Source organism: Haliotis cracherodii, unplaced genomic scaffold (genome assembly GCF_022045235.1).
Source record: "Haliotis cracherodii isolate W230 unplaced genomic scaffold, xgHalCrac1.p SCAF_2, whole genome shotgun sequence".
In the NCBI taxonomy this organism is placed as follows: Eukaryota; Metazoa; Mollusca; class Gastropoda; order Lepetellida; family Haliotidae; genus Haliotis; species Haliotis cracherodii.
The window spans coordinates 20,104,655-20,119,721 of record NW_027266275.1 but is presented as its reverse complement, the minus strand read 5'-3'; the positions used below and the strand labels follow the sequence as shown (position 1 = coordinate 20,119,721).

The 15,067-nt window shown below is 41.4% G+C and overlaps 2 protein-coding genes across 10 annotated transcripts in view; one reads left to right on the top strand and one right to left on the bottom strand.

The window, feature by feature from the left end:
• LOC139467396 (G protein-activated inward rectifier potassium channel 3-like) overlaps positions 1 to 14,830 on the top strand; it is a 135,351-nt gene extending 120,521 nt beyond the window's left edge. For all 9 annotated transcript variants that reach the window (XM_071248941.1, XM_071248934.1, XM_071248937.1 and 6 more), the window contains one exon: positions 11,145 to 14,830. The gene's annotated coding sequence lies outside the window, so the exon portion shown is untranslated. The remainder of the gene's footprint in view (positions 1 to 11,144) is intronic.
• On the bottom strand, positions 2,087 to 2,614 carry LOC139467500 (antho-RFamide neuropeptides-like). Its single transcript, XM_071249039.1, has one exon. It carries the CDS (start codon positions 2,612 to 2,614, stop codon positions 2,087 to 2,089), a length of 528 nt encoding a protein of 175 aa, XP_071105140.1.
• Positions 14,831 to 15,067: the final 237 nt, after the last annotated feature.

Genomic DNA, 15,067 nt, shown 5'->3' with positions numbered 1-15,067 from the left:
CAACCTCCCCTGTCTCATGTGTCAACCTCCCCTGTCTCATGTGTCAACCTCCCCTGTCTCATGTGTCAACCTCCCCTGTCTCATGTGTCAACCTCCCCAGTCTCATGTGTCAACCTCCCCAGTCTCGAGTGTCAACCTACCGTCTCATGTGTCAACCTCCCCAGTCTCATGTGTCAACCTACCGTCTCATGTGTCAACCTCCCCAGTCTCATGTGTCAACCTACCGTCTCATGTGTCAACCTCCCCTGTCTCATGTGTCAACCTCCCCAGTCTCATGTGTCAACCTCCCCTGTCTCATGTGTCAACCTCCCTAGTCTCATGTGTCAACCTCCCCTGTCTCATGTGTCAACCTCCCCTGTCTCATGTGTCAACCTCCCTAGTCTCATGTGTCAACCGCCCCTGTCTCATGTGTCAACCGCCCCTGTCTCATGTGTCAACCTCCCCTGTCTCATGTGTTAACCTCCCCAGTCTCATGTGTCAACCTGCCGTCTCATGTGTCAACAGCCCCAGTCTCATGTGTTAACCTCCCCTGTCTCATGTGTCAACTTCCCCAGTCTCATGTGTCAACCTCCCCAGTGTCATGTGTCAACCTACCGTCTCATGTGTCAACCTACCGTCTCATGTGTCAACTGCCCCTGTCTCATGTGTCAACCTCCCCAGTCTCATGTGTCAACCTCCCCTGTCTCATGTGTCAACCGCCCCTGTCTCATGTGTCAACCTCCCCTGTCTCATGTGTCAACCTCCCCTGTCTCATGTGTCAACCTCCCCTGTCTCATGTGTCAACCTCCCCAGTCTCATGTGTCAACCTCCCCAGTCTCGAGTGTCAACCTACCGTCTCATGTGTCAACCTCCCCAGTCTCATGTGTCAACCTACCGTCTCATGTGTCAACCTCCCCAGTCTCATGTGTCAACCTACCGTCTCATGTGTCAACCTCCCCTGTCTCATGTGTCAACCTCCCCAGTCTCATGTGTCAACCTCCCCTGTCTCATGTGTCAACCTCCCTAGTCTCATGTGTCAACCTCCCCTGTCTCATGTGTCAACCTCCCCTGTCTCATGTGTCAACCTCCCTAGTCTCATGTGTCAACCGCCCCTGTCTCATGTGTCAACCGCCCCTGTCTCATGTGTCAACCTCCCCTGTCTCATGTGTTAACCTCCCCAGTCTCATGTGTCAACCTGCCGTCTCATGTGTCAACAGCCCCAGTCTCATGTGTTAACCTCCCCTGTCTCATGTGTCAACTTCCCCAGTCTCATGTGTCAACCTCCCCAGTGTCATGTGTCAACCTACCGTCTCATGTGTCAACCTACCGTCTCATGTGTCAACTGCCCCTGTCTCATGTGTCAACCGCCCCTGTCTCATGTGTCAACTTCCCCAGTCTCATGTGTCAACCTCCCTAGTCTCATGTGTCAACCTCCCCAGGCTCATGTGTCAACCTCCCCAGTCTCATGTGTTAACCTTCCGTCTCATGTGTCAACCTTCCGTCTCATGTGTCAACCTCCCCAGTCTCATGTGAGAACCTCCCCAGTCTCATGTGTCAACCTTCCGTCTCATGTGTCAACCTCCCCAGTCTCATGTGAGAACCTCCACAGTCTCAGGTGTCCGAACTGCCCTTGTCGCATATGTCACAATGTTCAGTCTCCCCAGTCTCAGGTGTCCGAACCTACTTGATCTGTATGGGGCATACGACCCTGGACATTTTGCCTCACAGGCCCGATCAATATCTCAGTGTAGTACACTAGAATGTCGTTTTGTAGCATGTCAGCCCAGTAAGATGGCCAATTACCTCTGCTGACCAGGAAGAGTAGGTGGTACACAGGCAGCTCATTGTTTTATCATTTTTGTGGATGAACGATGCTGATCTCTCCGATCATATTGGTGGAGGAAGGTCATATGTCTTTTGTGAAAATGTTGTGAAGGAGTAAGTGATTTGGGTTAAATGTCACTTTGAACATTTCTTCAAATATACTGATGCAGGTTGATGGCCTTCACCATGAAGGTGAAACACATGACCATGTGCTTGGTACTCACAGCAAGGATAATGGTAATCTATGTCTCAAATTGCGCCATCTCAAACTATTGCATACCCCTTAATCCCCCTCCACCATCCCCCTCCTTCCCCCTCCACCACCCCCCTCCTTCCCCACCCCCTCCTTCCCTTTTCCCATCCTCCCCTCATCTTCTTCCTCCCCTTCCCCCATCTGCCTCCTTCCCCTTCCCCCATCTGCCTCCTTCCCATATCCCAACCTCCCCTGCCTCCTTTCCCGTCCCCATCTTCCTCCTTCCCCCTTTCTTCCCCTCCCCATCTTCCTCCTTCCCCTTTCTTCCTCTCCCCATCTTCCTCCTTCCCCTTTCTTCCCCTCCCCATCTTCCTCCTTCCCCTTTCTTCCTCTCCCCATCTTCCTCCTTCCCCTTTCTTCCCCTCCCCATCTTCCTCCTTCCCCTTTCTTCCTCTCCCCATCTTCCTCCTTCCCCTTTCTTCCCCTCCCCATCTTCCTCCTTCCCCTTTCTTCCTCTCCCCATCTTCCTCCTTCCCCTTTCTTCCCCTCCCCATCTTCCTCCTTCCCATTTCTTCCCGTCCCTTTCTTCCTCCTTCCCCCTTCCTTTGCTCTTCCCATCCTTTCCTCCCCATCTTCCTCTTTACCTTTTACTTCCCGTCTGCCATCCTCCCATCTTCTTCCTTCCCCCTTCCTTCCCCTCTCCCATCCTTCCTTCTTCTTCCTCCCCTTTCTTCCCCTCCCATCTTCCTCCCCCTTCCTTCCCCTCCCATCTTCCTCCCCCCTTCCTTCCCCTCTCCCATCCTTCCCTCTTCTTCCTCCTTCCCCTTTTTTCCCCTCCCTATCTTCCTCCTCCCCTATCTTCCTTCTTCCCCTTTTTTCCCCTCCCTATCTTCCTCCTCCCCTATCTTCCTTCTTCCCCCTTTCTTCCCCTCCCCATCCTCATCCTCCACTTTCTTCCCCTCCCATCTCCCCCCCCCTCCTTCCCCTCCCCATCCTCATCCTCCCCTTTCTTCCCCTCCCATCTTCCTCCCCCTTCCTTCCCCTCTCCCATCCTTCCCTCTTCTTCCCCCCTTTCTTCCCCTCCCATCTTTCTCCTCCCCCCTTCCTCCCCCCCCTTCCTTCCCCTCTCCCATCCTTTCCCCCTTTCTTCCCCCCTTTCTTCCCCTCCCATCTTCCCCCCCTTCCTTCCCCTTCTTCCCCTTCTTCCTCCTTCCTCGGTCTCCTACCTCCTTCTAGACATTAAGGCATTTGAAATCCTGTGATTTTGATCCCCCTCCTCTTTTTATGTCCAATGTCTTCTGTTCATCAAGCTGCTGTAGGATCACATGACAATTGTTAATTTGATTTTGTGGACGACCCAGCTTGTTGTCTGCAACTGAAAAAAATAAGTTATGGGATATTATTTTCAGAACAAGATATGTGTGCTAGATTGCTTGAGAAAAACCTGATTAAGATCAATGATTAGAACATTGGTACTCAGCTATTCTTGCCTTCTTGACAGTGACCTTTTCGTGGGAAGTTGAGTGATTTAAATTATCTACAAATATCAACTGATAGCCAGTCACAAAATATTAATATTGATGAAACAATAAGTGAAGCTAAGTAGTACCGTATATCTCTGTGTATAAGGCGAGTTTTTCGTACCTAAAATGAGGGGGTTAAGAAGGGGGGTCGTCGTATACACGGAGTCGAAGATCTCACATTTTTTTCCACTGGCAATGTCAACTGGCGTCCGAAGATTTTGGGTTGATTTTGAAGGCGTGTACAGGGGGGTCGTCTTATACGTGGGGTCGCCTTATACACAGCGATATACGGTATGTGTTATGTGATGGCTGAAGGAGCAGTAATATTGATAAATCTGATTACATCCACATATACTGTTTTAGTTTCATCTTAGGATGTTTCAGGAAACCAATGACACAAATTGTATCTTAGTGTCTGGGCTGATGGGGGTAGCCGAGTGGCTACAGTGTTCGTGCTGAAGATCCGGGTTTGCCTCCAATCATGATTATGATACGTAAAGCCCGTTCGTGTAGTGTCTAGCTGTGATAGTGCTGAAATATTGTTTGAAGTTACATCAAACTTTATCATTTTCTTACTAACCCTTCTAAAGCTGTTTTCGTACTTGTTACAGGGTGTTGATTGAAAAGAAAGACTAGACCAAAAAGACATGTTGATCATAATAGTGGTAAAAAAAAATACAGGCTTTGTGATGAGAGCTCAGAAACAGTTATTATGTTATAAGTGTTTCGATCACATTAACGAAGCGTTAACGTGGAATTGATTGTTAATAGAGAAACTATCAATCTTTGACACTAGACAAGAAATCAGATTTTGAAAAGATTGACTTCCATCCCAAATTAGAATCTGGTTATATGAAGTTATTTACTTTCGATATTTTGTTTCAAGCTGTGTTAACATGATCCCAAAACATCTTTTCCAAACAGGTATTTGGCAATTTCCTGAACCGAAACCCATGTGTATTTGCCAGGTCGGAAGGATAGCCAATGTTTACTTCAGTAGTTTGGACTGACGTCATAGATACACCATGAGATTGCTCACTGTCTTGCCTCAACGGTGAGCAAAACATCAGTCCGGAGACACGATAAAGGAATCTCGAGAGAAAGACTAAATTAGAGGCCATGTCGATTTTGTGTCGGTGTCCCTCTATGTGAAATAGCTTGTAGGTTTCACTTCCCTTCCATCATAGTATTTGCTGGTAAATTGGTGAGTAAATAGATCTTAATGGTTCTCTGTCAGAGCCACTAGCTCTCAGCTCTGGAGATGGAGTGAGGATATTTGGGGAAAGATTCAAGGTAATTGAGATAAACATTGTATAGATATTTCAGCTCCAATATCCCACATGTAAAGTCTGCTGAGGTCTTCCACACTCCTTGACAAACTCTCAAGCTAGTCTTAGGAAACCTTTGAATAAAAATCAGGTTTGGAAGAGACGTTTGGTGTGTTCAGTTGCCCTGACTTGAATTCTTTGCAATGATTTTTTACACAGCATTATTGGTACTCCATCAAATCTCTTCATCCTGATGGTCCAAATTGATTATCTTAGCTTTTTTGTATTCCCTGCATCACCCATTTTAAAAACAGTTTCATTGGAAAGGGGCATGGGTGACCATGTCGTCTGAGGTGCCACAATTTGCTGTGCAGAGTTGCGTCCCTTAGGCACGCCAGAAACCTATGATTGTGTGTTGGAATCCTGGTTCGCCCAATTATGTTTGCCAGCACCATACCTGTCCTCGTAGGTTTTACCGAAGTTGTAAACGTCTAAGACCTGCATTACTTTGGGCTTTTCTCCCACAATAAGCTGGTACGCCATGATATGACTGGAATACTGTTAATGGCGACATTAAACACAACTCACTCCTAGTTTCATTGGTGCCCCCCTGTCCTTCAGCTTGTATTGCCTCTGGACAAGTTGATTTATGTTAGAAGTTTGCCGGTACCACAATTATGGTTGCAGACAGCACGGAGTACGCCCTGGATGTCGTATTGACATTGTAATCACATCAGTTGGACAACTCCTCCACACTGACCTTTATGTGTTTGCCCTCTATCACACACGTCATGCGGTCAGTTGGATTAACTTACGATCACCACATGGTGTCTGGGGAAGTGTTTAATCATTATGTATGTCTGTCAAATCCTAGCAAGGAAATTGGACAACTTTAGGATTGTGATACAACAATCAGGTTGAATTATGTGTAAATGTTCTGGTTGTCAACACGGATGATTGTGTGGAGGTTTACTTTGTTTCAGATCGATTCATTAACGTAACATGCAAGTCTCAGGTTTGTCAGTTAGCTGAAGACAGATACGTTTTATACACTGTCCAGTTGAAACACACTTAATCACATTATTTTTACTCAGTTTCAACTTTTTTTGTATTTTGTTACAAGAAGATATCATCCTAAGTTTGTTTTGTAACTTAAAACCATGATGATGATGTTACGCCATTGACTCATTCTGGCAGTTTACACTGAGCCAGGAATTAGGTGGCCACTGTGAACATGCATCTTAAACAAGTAAAACTCGTGCTAGGCGGTGTTAAACCCAACTCACTCACTCACTATTTTTTCTGGGTTAAGAATAAACTGAAATGTGCATAGTTTGGTACATGAGAACATGTCTGTATCATTAGGTAGTTATTGGTTCGAGTTTTGTGTTATTATTGATCAACATAAAAGCTCTGATATGGACATAACAGCTCTAATATTGACATTATGCTGTGGTATGGACGACATATTAAATAAACACACACCTACGCATGTTATGGAGAGACATGGCTTAAACAGGGAATTTTACAGTGTATGACAGTGTTTCAAAAAGCAGTTGCAGATATGTGATATGACAGTATTAGCCGGGGCGGTGAGGTAGCCTAGTGGTTAAAGCATTCGCTCGTCACGCCGAAGACCCGTGTTTGATTCCGACATGGGTACAATGTGTGAAGCCCATTTCCGGTGGGCCCCCCCGTCATGATATTGCTGGAATATTGCTAAAAGTGGCGTAAAACCATACTCACTCACTCACTCAGTATTAGCCACCACTTGTTTAAACATGAAAGGTATGACAAACACCCATCTGTCATAACACATCAGATGCATCTACAGGAAGCAATTGGACCACATTGGCCTCCTCCCTGGAAGGCCCTTGATACTGAGTGCACGTATTACTTGTCTCTTTGGGGGATGTATATTTATAAAGTGTTTATTTTGTAAATTTGAGGATTGAAGATTCTTTTTCAAACTGTTGTGTCTGGATGTAACCACTTGAGACGTGTATGTACCATGTAACCTGCTGCTTTGATCATGACTCACTCTTGAAGAGGGAAGTCAAATTGTGTGTAAAGCGTGTAAGACGAAGACTAAAATAGCACCTCACCTGTCCAGGGGGTATCCCTCCCCTACCCCCTTTCCACATCGGTTTGCTCCCTCTTCAATACTTCAGCTGCCAGATTGGCAGGCTGCCAGCTGATGGAAAGTAGTCTGTCATACAGACCGTGAAACAAATATACCCAATACATCCCCTGTAAGTCAAGATTACTGCAGTTTCAAATGAACAGCCTTTGGCCTCCTTTTTTATTATCTATCATTAAGATAATTGAACAACAGATTTTTCTCTAAAATCTATTCATTTCAGAGACTAGGTTTTAGTCTAATTGGAAAGGAACATGGTTGAGAATGAGAAAATCTTGACATCTTTTCTTTAAAGATTATCATCTATTGTTATTGAAATAGGATTCAAACGTTTGAAAACATTTGTTTACAAAAAGTCTGAAAACCAATTCTTAAATTTGTTCCTGAGTTATTGATTTTTCTGTCATGGATAAAAAATCTGTTGATCAAGGGAAATAATGCCTAAAATAAGACTGGCTGGACACAATAGCACATGGAATTGGATGTATAAGAGTTACCTTTCCTTGGTGTGTCGGCCATTGCCCCTACAGTTTCATTGTTGGAATTCACAAGCAAAACCAAAAGTTTATTGACTGATGCACCAATGAAAGCATGGGTTTAACTTACTTATTACTTACATGTGACAAGTAAACATTTATTTATGTCAGACGTTTATGGATCACTGCTGAAAGTAACTGAAACAGACATAAAATATTGATAACAAAATGACAATCGTTTCTTCTTCATCTAATCTGTACCAAAAACACAATACCACACATACCACATACCACACAATACCACTCAATACCATACAATACCACACATACCACATACCATACAATACCACTCAATACCATACAATACCACACATACCACATACCATACAATACCACTCAATACCATACAATACCACACATACCACATACCATACAATACCACTCAATACCATACAATACCACACATACCACATACCATACAATACCACTCAATACCATACAATACCACTCAATACCACACATACCTCAGATACCACACATTTCTTATGCTGTTAATCATGATCTGGTGGAGAATCCGGGTATCACTTCAGCAGATGATTGCCTGACTAGTAGAATGGATCTTCTGTTGTCTCTTGCAGTGTTGTAGATATTGGAGGAGGATATTTGCAGATGTATCACTCTGCCTGAAGATTCCAGGATCTTGGTTGGGGAAGCACTAACATTGGGGAATAGCTAGTTTGAAATCTTGAAGATAGATGCTTCAGATGTTGATATTAGTAGTCTTGATGGTAGAGTCCTAATAGCTGCTTGCCATTGATGCTTCTTTGGTCGCTGTAGCTGCTTAGGTACATAGGGAAAAGATTTATATGCAGTCAATCATTTCACTGCCATACTGTCTATGCGAGATATTTTGTAAATATTGTGTTGACAGCTTGGTACTGGAAATGACTGAAGCCAATGAAGATGAAGTTCTTGTAAATATGTTTTATCATACAAAACTTTCTCCCTCAGGAGATATGCTTGGGTGAGATCAAGCGATGTCTACATTGTAGATATCACTGCAATGAAATTGCATCACAATGCTTTGCAGACCATTGTGACGTCATTGGTTACCTTGACGTCACAATCAAATGACATCACTTATGGCTCTGCTACTGAAGCTGTTAGCAGTACTTTTTACACTAAGACACTGCTTTATTTACCATACATTCATTCATTAATGTGAAGCTGAATTTCAACTCGCTCACTTATCATTGTTGACACTTTCAACAAGATGGGATTTGCCACCTTGAGGATCTGAAACTCTATTAAAGAAATATGCTGAACATTTTAAGTATAGACACCTTTGAAAGTTTCAGCACCTAGTGACATGTCACTGAGTACTCTGATCCTGACTTTCATGTGAGACTATGAATGCCTCCATGAATACAGATATTGTTGTTACTGCCGCTACCAACTGTTACGTGTGAATGAAACGTGGGAACAATTCTGCAAGATGTCGCGTCGTCATATACAAATTAGGTCAATATGAATGTCATCTGGTGCATTGACACCATGGCAGTTTTCAGTATCAGTTGTGACCGTCAGACCAAAAGAGTTGCATTTTACTTTTACCGGAACAATTTGCTTTGAGGAAAATGAAAATGAATATGTCAACACTGACTTAATAACACACTTTCAGAAGAGGAAACTTGCCAATACTCAGAATTATAATAATAATTTTGAATAATTGTTTGCTCTTTTATCTTAAATAAACATGAATGTTGAGTTGCTTCCCTTTTATTCACTATGCAGAGTTGCATCCCTTAGTTGTGCCAGAATCCATTGCTTATGGGTTACAAGATTTGCCCTGATTTGACTGAAACGCTATCTGTGTTAAACCTAACTCATTCACAAATACTTGCAGGAATCCCTTTTGCAGAGATACTTTTGTGCAAGGTTGTGTTTCAAGAATAAATGACATTTTATTGCAACCGTCATTAAATGTTTACACTGCACAATAGATTTTTCTCTGGATTTGTAAAGATGTGGGACAATGTTGAGCCTCCTTAGATCTGATCAATTTATGTTGTACAGATACATGTGTACCCTACCTAAAGGCAGGAGGCAAGATGCAACTTGTCACAAGTGGCCCAAACATCAAAGGCCTACAATTTACTGTGCAGAGTTGCCTCCCTTGGGCATGCCAGAAACCTGTGATCACTTGTGTTTCCAGGTTTGTTAGTCACCATACCTGTGCTTGTGGGTTTCATGAAAGTGGTTAACATCTAAGACATGCGTCACTAAGGGCTTTCATCCCACATCAAGCTGACAAGCTGGGCTATGACCAGAATACGATCCAAATTAGCGTCAAACCCAACTCACTTTGAAAGAACAACACATATTTTATCTGAGATAAAGATATAAAAAAATAGTTAATTGACATTATGACATTGAAATATATTTATCACAGTAAGTGAAAGTGAATACAACGAACAAAGTGTCAATAAACAGTCTCTCCCAAACCTTCATACATGGCTATGTCAGATGTAGGTTTTAGCATCTATAGGTTATTTTTAGTGTGCTACTTCATTCTTATGGTGGAGTTTGGTGATCAGATATTATGGGTTGGCCTTGATGTACCAGATATTATGGGTTGGCCTTGATGTACCAGATATTATGGGTTGGCCTTGATGTACCAGATATTATGGGTTGGCCTTGATGTACCAGATATTACGGGTTGGCCTTGATGTACCAGATATTACGGGTTGGCCTTGATGTACCAGATATTATGGGTTGGCCTTGATGTACCAGATATTATGGGTTGGCCTTGATGTACCAGATATTACGGGTTGGCCTTGATGTACCAGGGTGCCTTGATGTACCAGGGTGCCTTGTTGTACTAACTACTTGAGTGTCCTAGCAGGGCCTCTTATTGAGCTCAGTAAATACTCTTGCTATTTCTTCTTATAGCCATTAGACCAGATATAAATACATGCGTATTGTTTTTAGTATACCACATAGTGGGAGCATTTAAGTCAAGATGTATTCCTTGGCACCAGCCATTCTTTACATTATGGTCGAAGATCCTTTGGAGAAAGTACTCTTGGCTCTGGGTAAGGGATAAGGGGGTGAGAGAGAATAAAATACTTTGCTCATTTTCTTTTAATTATATCATCCTTTGTATACTGACTGATCTTCACACTTTAGTGGAGTTCTATTATCAAGATATATTAGCCAGGTTCTGTAATTATTGCTTGTCTTCAGTGAAGCTTGTGATGATCTAGTGTGACTTGTAACTATGGAACAGCAATCACATGTACAATAAAATTTCCTTGATGTCATCTGGACACACAGGAAAGAAGTGAGGTGATTCCCGCCTTGCGCATGCGCAGTGGCGTCTCGCATGAGGGATAGGGTTTCCCTCACAACTATTAGATATGTTGGCAGTGAGGAGGACGTACGTTGAAAATTTATTAAAATTTGTAGTGTGATTCTCAGCATGAACAGGAACTTATGGCTATGATGTAATAGAGGTAGTATTAGAGGTATACACAATGATCACTATTGTGAGATATTAGGAAAGGAAAGCAACTAACATACTTGTTTTTGTTACCCACCCATCATTTCACGTTATGTCTGTTGCTGAGAAGTTTTCAAGAAAAGTAATAAAAAATGTGACTTGTAACATATGAGTGAAAATTGGTGTGACTTGAAAAAATACCATGCTGTGCATATAAACATGACTGTTTTTTGTTTCAGGCAGCTTAAATGAGAAAGGTGGACCGTCCTGCTGATAGTGGGTGATCAGTGGAATCATGGTGGCTGTGCTGGGACCTCATGCTGTTGTTGCCACAGGCCATCCTTCAGTAGTGTGTGGTCAATGGGAAAGGAATGGGTGTGCTGGGACCTCATGCTGTTGTTGCTTCAGGCCATCCTGTGGTATCGTGTGTGGTAAATGGGAACAGAATGGCTGTGCAAGAACCTCATGATGTTATTGCTGCGTACTGTCCTCGTGTGAGTCTGGCTCATCCTGAAACAACTAATCTGTTCAGACAAGCATGTAGCCATGATGAACTAAGCGCAAACTCCAAATCAACAGATAGAAGCATAAATCTTGACATTAAACCTCAGGTGGACATGGTCCCCATCAGCTTGTTTGAAGTGGGGTTGAGCAGGACTTGTTGTTTCTCAATGCCACTTGGCAAGCTGTGTGACCAGTGGTGCTGTCAACAATAATATCTTCATAATTACACTGAGTGCCTGTGCATGGAAGTTCTCAACATTAAATACAGTTGAAGAAATGATTCCTAGGAATATCAGATTTCAAGTTGGTCTCAGTCTTGAAGACATAACTTGACACAACCTCGGAAGACAGATTCTAGTTCTTCTGACTCAAGGACAAATGAGGATGGGTTTTTTAGACTAGTATAACCAGAAAGTGCTTCTCAGTGGGCAGGACAGACCCAGGCTTGCGTCAATCTAGGAAATGCTGCTGATGCAGTAGTCATGGGCTCAGATCCTCTATTGGGAGGCGGAGGTGGAGGGTAAATTGTTCTCCACAAGTCAGTGCATATCTGGTCCTCCCTGCGAGGCTTGACTAACTGGTACAGAGAGTTGCATTCTCAACTCTTCAAGTGGGGGTTTGCACTTGGATATAATGAGAGATTAAATGTGAATTTTTCAAAGAGAACTTCAAGAACAAAGGACATGGTCTCTTCATGATAGAAGTGCATGTGATGGGATCATTACCCAAAGTCCTGACTGTTGCTGGATACCGGTTCTCAATATTTGGATGTTAAGCGCGGATTGAAGTGATGGAGTGGATCTAACTTTCAGAGTGCTTTCCCTTGTTTTCTGACTGCCATGTTGGATGCATGTTCCGTCAGCTTTGGGAAATTTTGAAATATTCGATGCCATGTTCCCTCCCTATGGAAGAATGTTTGTTAATATATGGCTGTTCAATACATTTGTATACGGAGTTGCTTGCAAAATGATGACAAGATATACAGATATTGAAGAAATGTCCAAGTGTTAAAGGGCATTTTATAGTTGGTGCAAAGCATCATTTAAGATAAGGATTGCTAAGCAATATGAAAGCAGGATGTCTTATGCTAAATATTAGGTTTTTGAACATATCAAAATTGGTAACATTGGTATGTTAGTGAATATGTACACATCATTCAGTTCCCATTGGAAAACACTTCTTTCAGTTTTAAAGTAAGGATATGCATTTTTAATTTTGTTTTTACGACTTCCTTTTCAGATGGAACAAATTCAGGTAGTCTAAATCAAGCCTCAAGAATCAATGCCAAAACTGCCTTATGTCATCTAAGTAAGAAGATTGTCAACCTATTTTGGAATATCAATGTAGATACCAAACCTGATTGAATATTGCTATGGATTCAAGTGAACTTGTTGTTTTAGACATGAAATTGCATTGTAATTTGCATTATTCCTGTAAATGACTCTTTTACCAGGAATTCCTATCTAAAGATCTTTTTGTTTGTTCATATTCACAAACAGCCAAAATGTTTAGTGATGCTAATACTTGTGCCTGAATTCACAAATACTAAGATTTATATATTTTATAGTTCAGGAAACTGTATTAAAACTCTTCCAGATTTCATAAGTGCACATGCAATCATTGTTCTGTAAAGTGTTTCCCTGTGAGTTGTCCAGCTTTGTTTAAAGGCGCTTGCAACATTTTAGAGTTCACCAAAGGGAGATCACTCTCAAGACATGAGGACACAACTTCTCCTCACCCAGTCACAAGGCTATATTTTGCATATGTTTTATTATTTGCTTAATACTCAGATCACAGATTATTGTTTTATTTATACTTCCATTGCTTTTGTTTTCGTTCTTCTATCTGCTTAATATCAGATTATTTTTTAAATTTTTCTACATGTCAGATTACAAGATTATCAGATTATAATTTACTGAAAGAGATTAATTAAATTTAAAAATAATTTTTGATGCATAATGCAAATCTTCTCTTTGCTGACATTTTCAAATTGGAAATATTATTGGTTTTATTGAAATTTAATCTGCATTATTTTATTTTTTATGATATATGTAGCTTCTTATCATGGGTTTGGTACGGTGGGTGGGGATGCCTAGTGGTTGAAACGTTTGCTCATCACGCCGAAGGCCCAGTTCGATTTCCCACATGGGTACAATGTGTGAAGCCCATTTCTGGTGTCGCCCGCTGTGATATTGCTGGAATATTGCTAAAAGCGGCATAAAACCATACTCACTCACTCACTAATCGTGGGTTACGACTACATTCAAGTTGTTAAATGACATATTTGGTGTCACTTCAGTTCCCTTACAATTTCTTCCAGAAGCTTACATTTTTTCAGTTTGATTATGTTTAAGAGATGAACATTTATTTAAGAGATAATCAAATATAGTTTTGTATGAACCACAGCTTCTACAAGTTTTTGATTGCCTGATTCCCCTCAGTATGATTTGTTAATGTTTGTCTAAGATTTGTGATACATTATAAGTGCTATGAATATATGTATATCAGGTGTGTATTTGATATATATCACCTGTGTGATGGAAGGTACTATTATCTTCACAACTGTGATCACCATTTCTGTTATTTTCATACCTGCATGCAAACGTAAGTTAGTGTAACTCAGTTTAATTTCACTTTGTGTGATGTGATCACTCAAGCAACAATAATCTTATTCGGATGTCCACAGTAAAGAAAGTTTAATTTTTTATGGTTTTTACACTAGCCAGATCAATGTGTGTCTTTTAGGTTGCATAGACTAGGCAAGACAGTTTTTTTATATCAATCATATTCCATGACATTATGGAAGAATCGAAGGCCAATTGTGGTGCTTTGTGAAGTTGTACAGAGATTTTCTATGATGTCTAGCACCTGCAAACCGCATAATCATCAGTTTGCACGATGCATAATGTTATGTGACATACAAGCCATGTTTATGTGTGCGAGAGTGTGCCATTGATAGATTTCTGTGATACAGTTTATTCAGGATTTGCCACAGAAGGACAGCAGAGTCACATCCATTTGGTTCTCTTCTCTATTTTTGAATTAAGTAATGGCAGTTATGTTTATATGAAGCTATAGGTACAATGCACACATTTTTAATTATCAAAATAGTTTTAGGTTCCTGTGCGACTTTTTCATTACATACTACTTTTTTCATAAGGACATTTTTATCTTTCCATTATACACAAAACTGATTCTCATAATATGTCAAGTGTATATTTAAATAGAATGACATTTCTGATTATCCCTATCAAAAGTTAACAACTATGTAAACCAGAAAACTAACTGCTGAAAACGGTTACATTTCATACTCTTAAAGAATGAGCCCGGGTGTTTTTTAAGACAAGCTTTTTGTGGACTTATTTCAGTCTTAAAGCACATATGAAAACCAGTCCTAGTTCTTAAATTACATTTTGGGGTGGGGGGGGTGGGGGTGTTAGAGATTTTTGGCTTGTGGGGGGGGGGAGTAGAAAGTAAGGAAACAGTGATTTGTCATATTTTTAAGATTAACTTTCAAAAGGTATTATTTATAGTAGGTATTAGGTTTTGATAATACTTCAATTTTTTTTAAATATTTATCTTATTTCTGGATGTCAGAATGAAAACACACTGATTTTCATTTTTGTTCACATTTTATTTCCGAGTTGTCAGATTCATA

What these genes read in the sequence shown, in the direction of transcription:
- LOC139467500 (XM_071249039.1), bottom strand. Translation starts at nt 2,614, where the DNA reads ATGGGAAGAGCAAAGGAAGGGGGAAGGAGGAAGAAAGGGACGGGAAGA.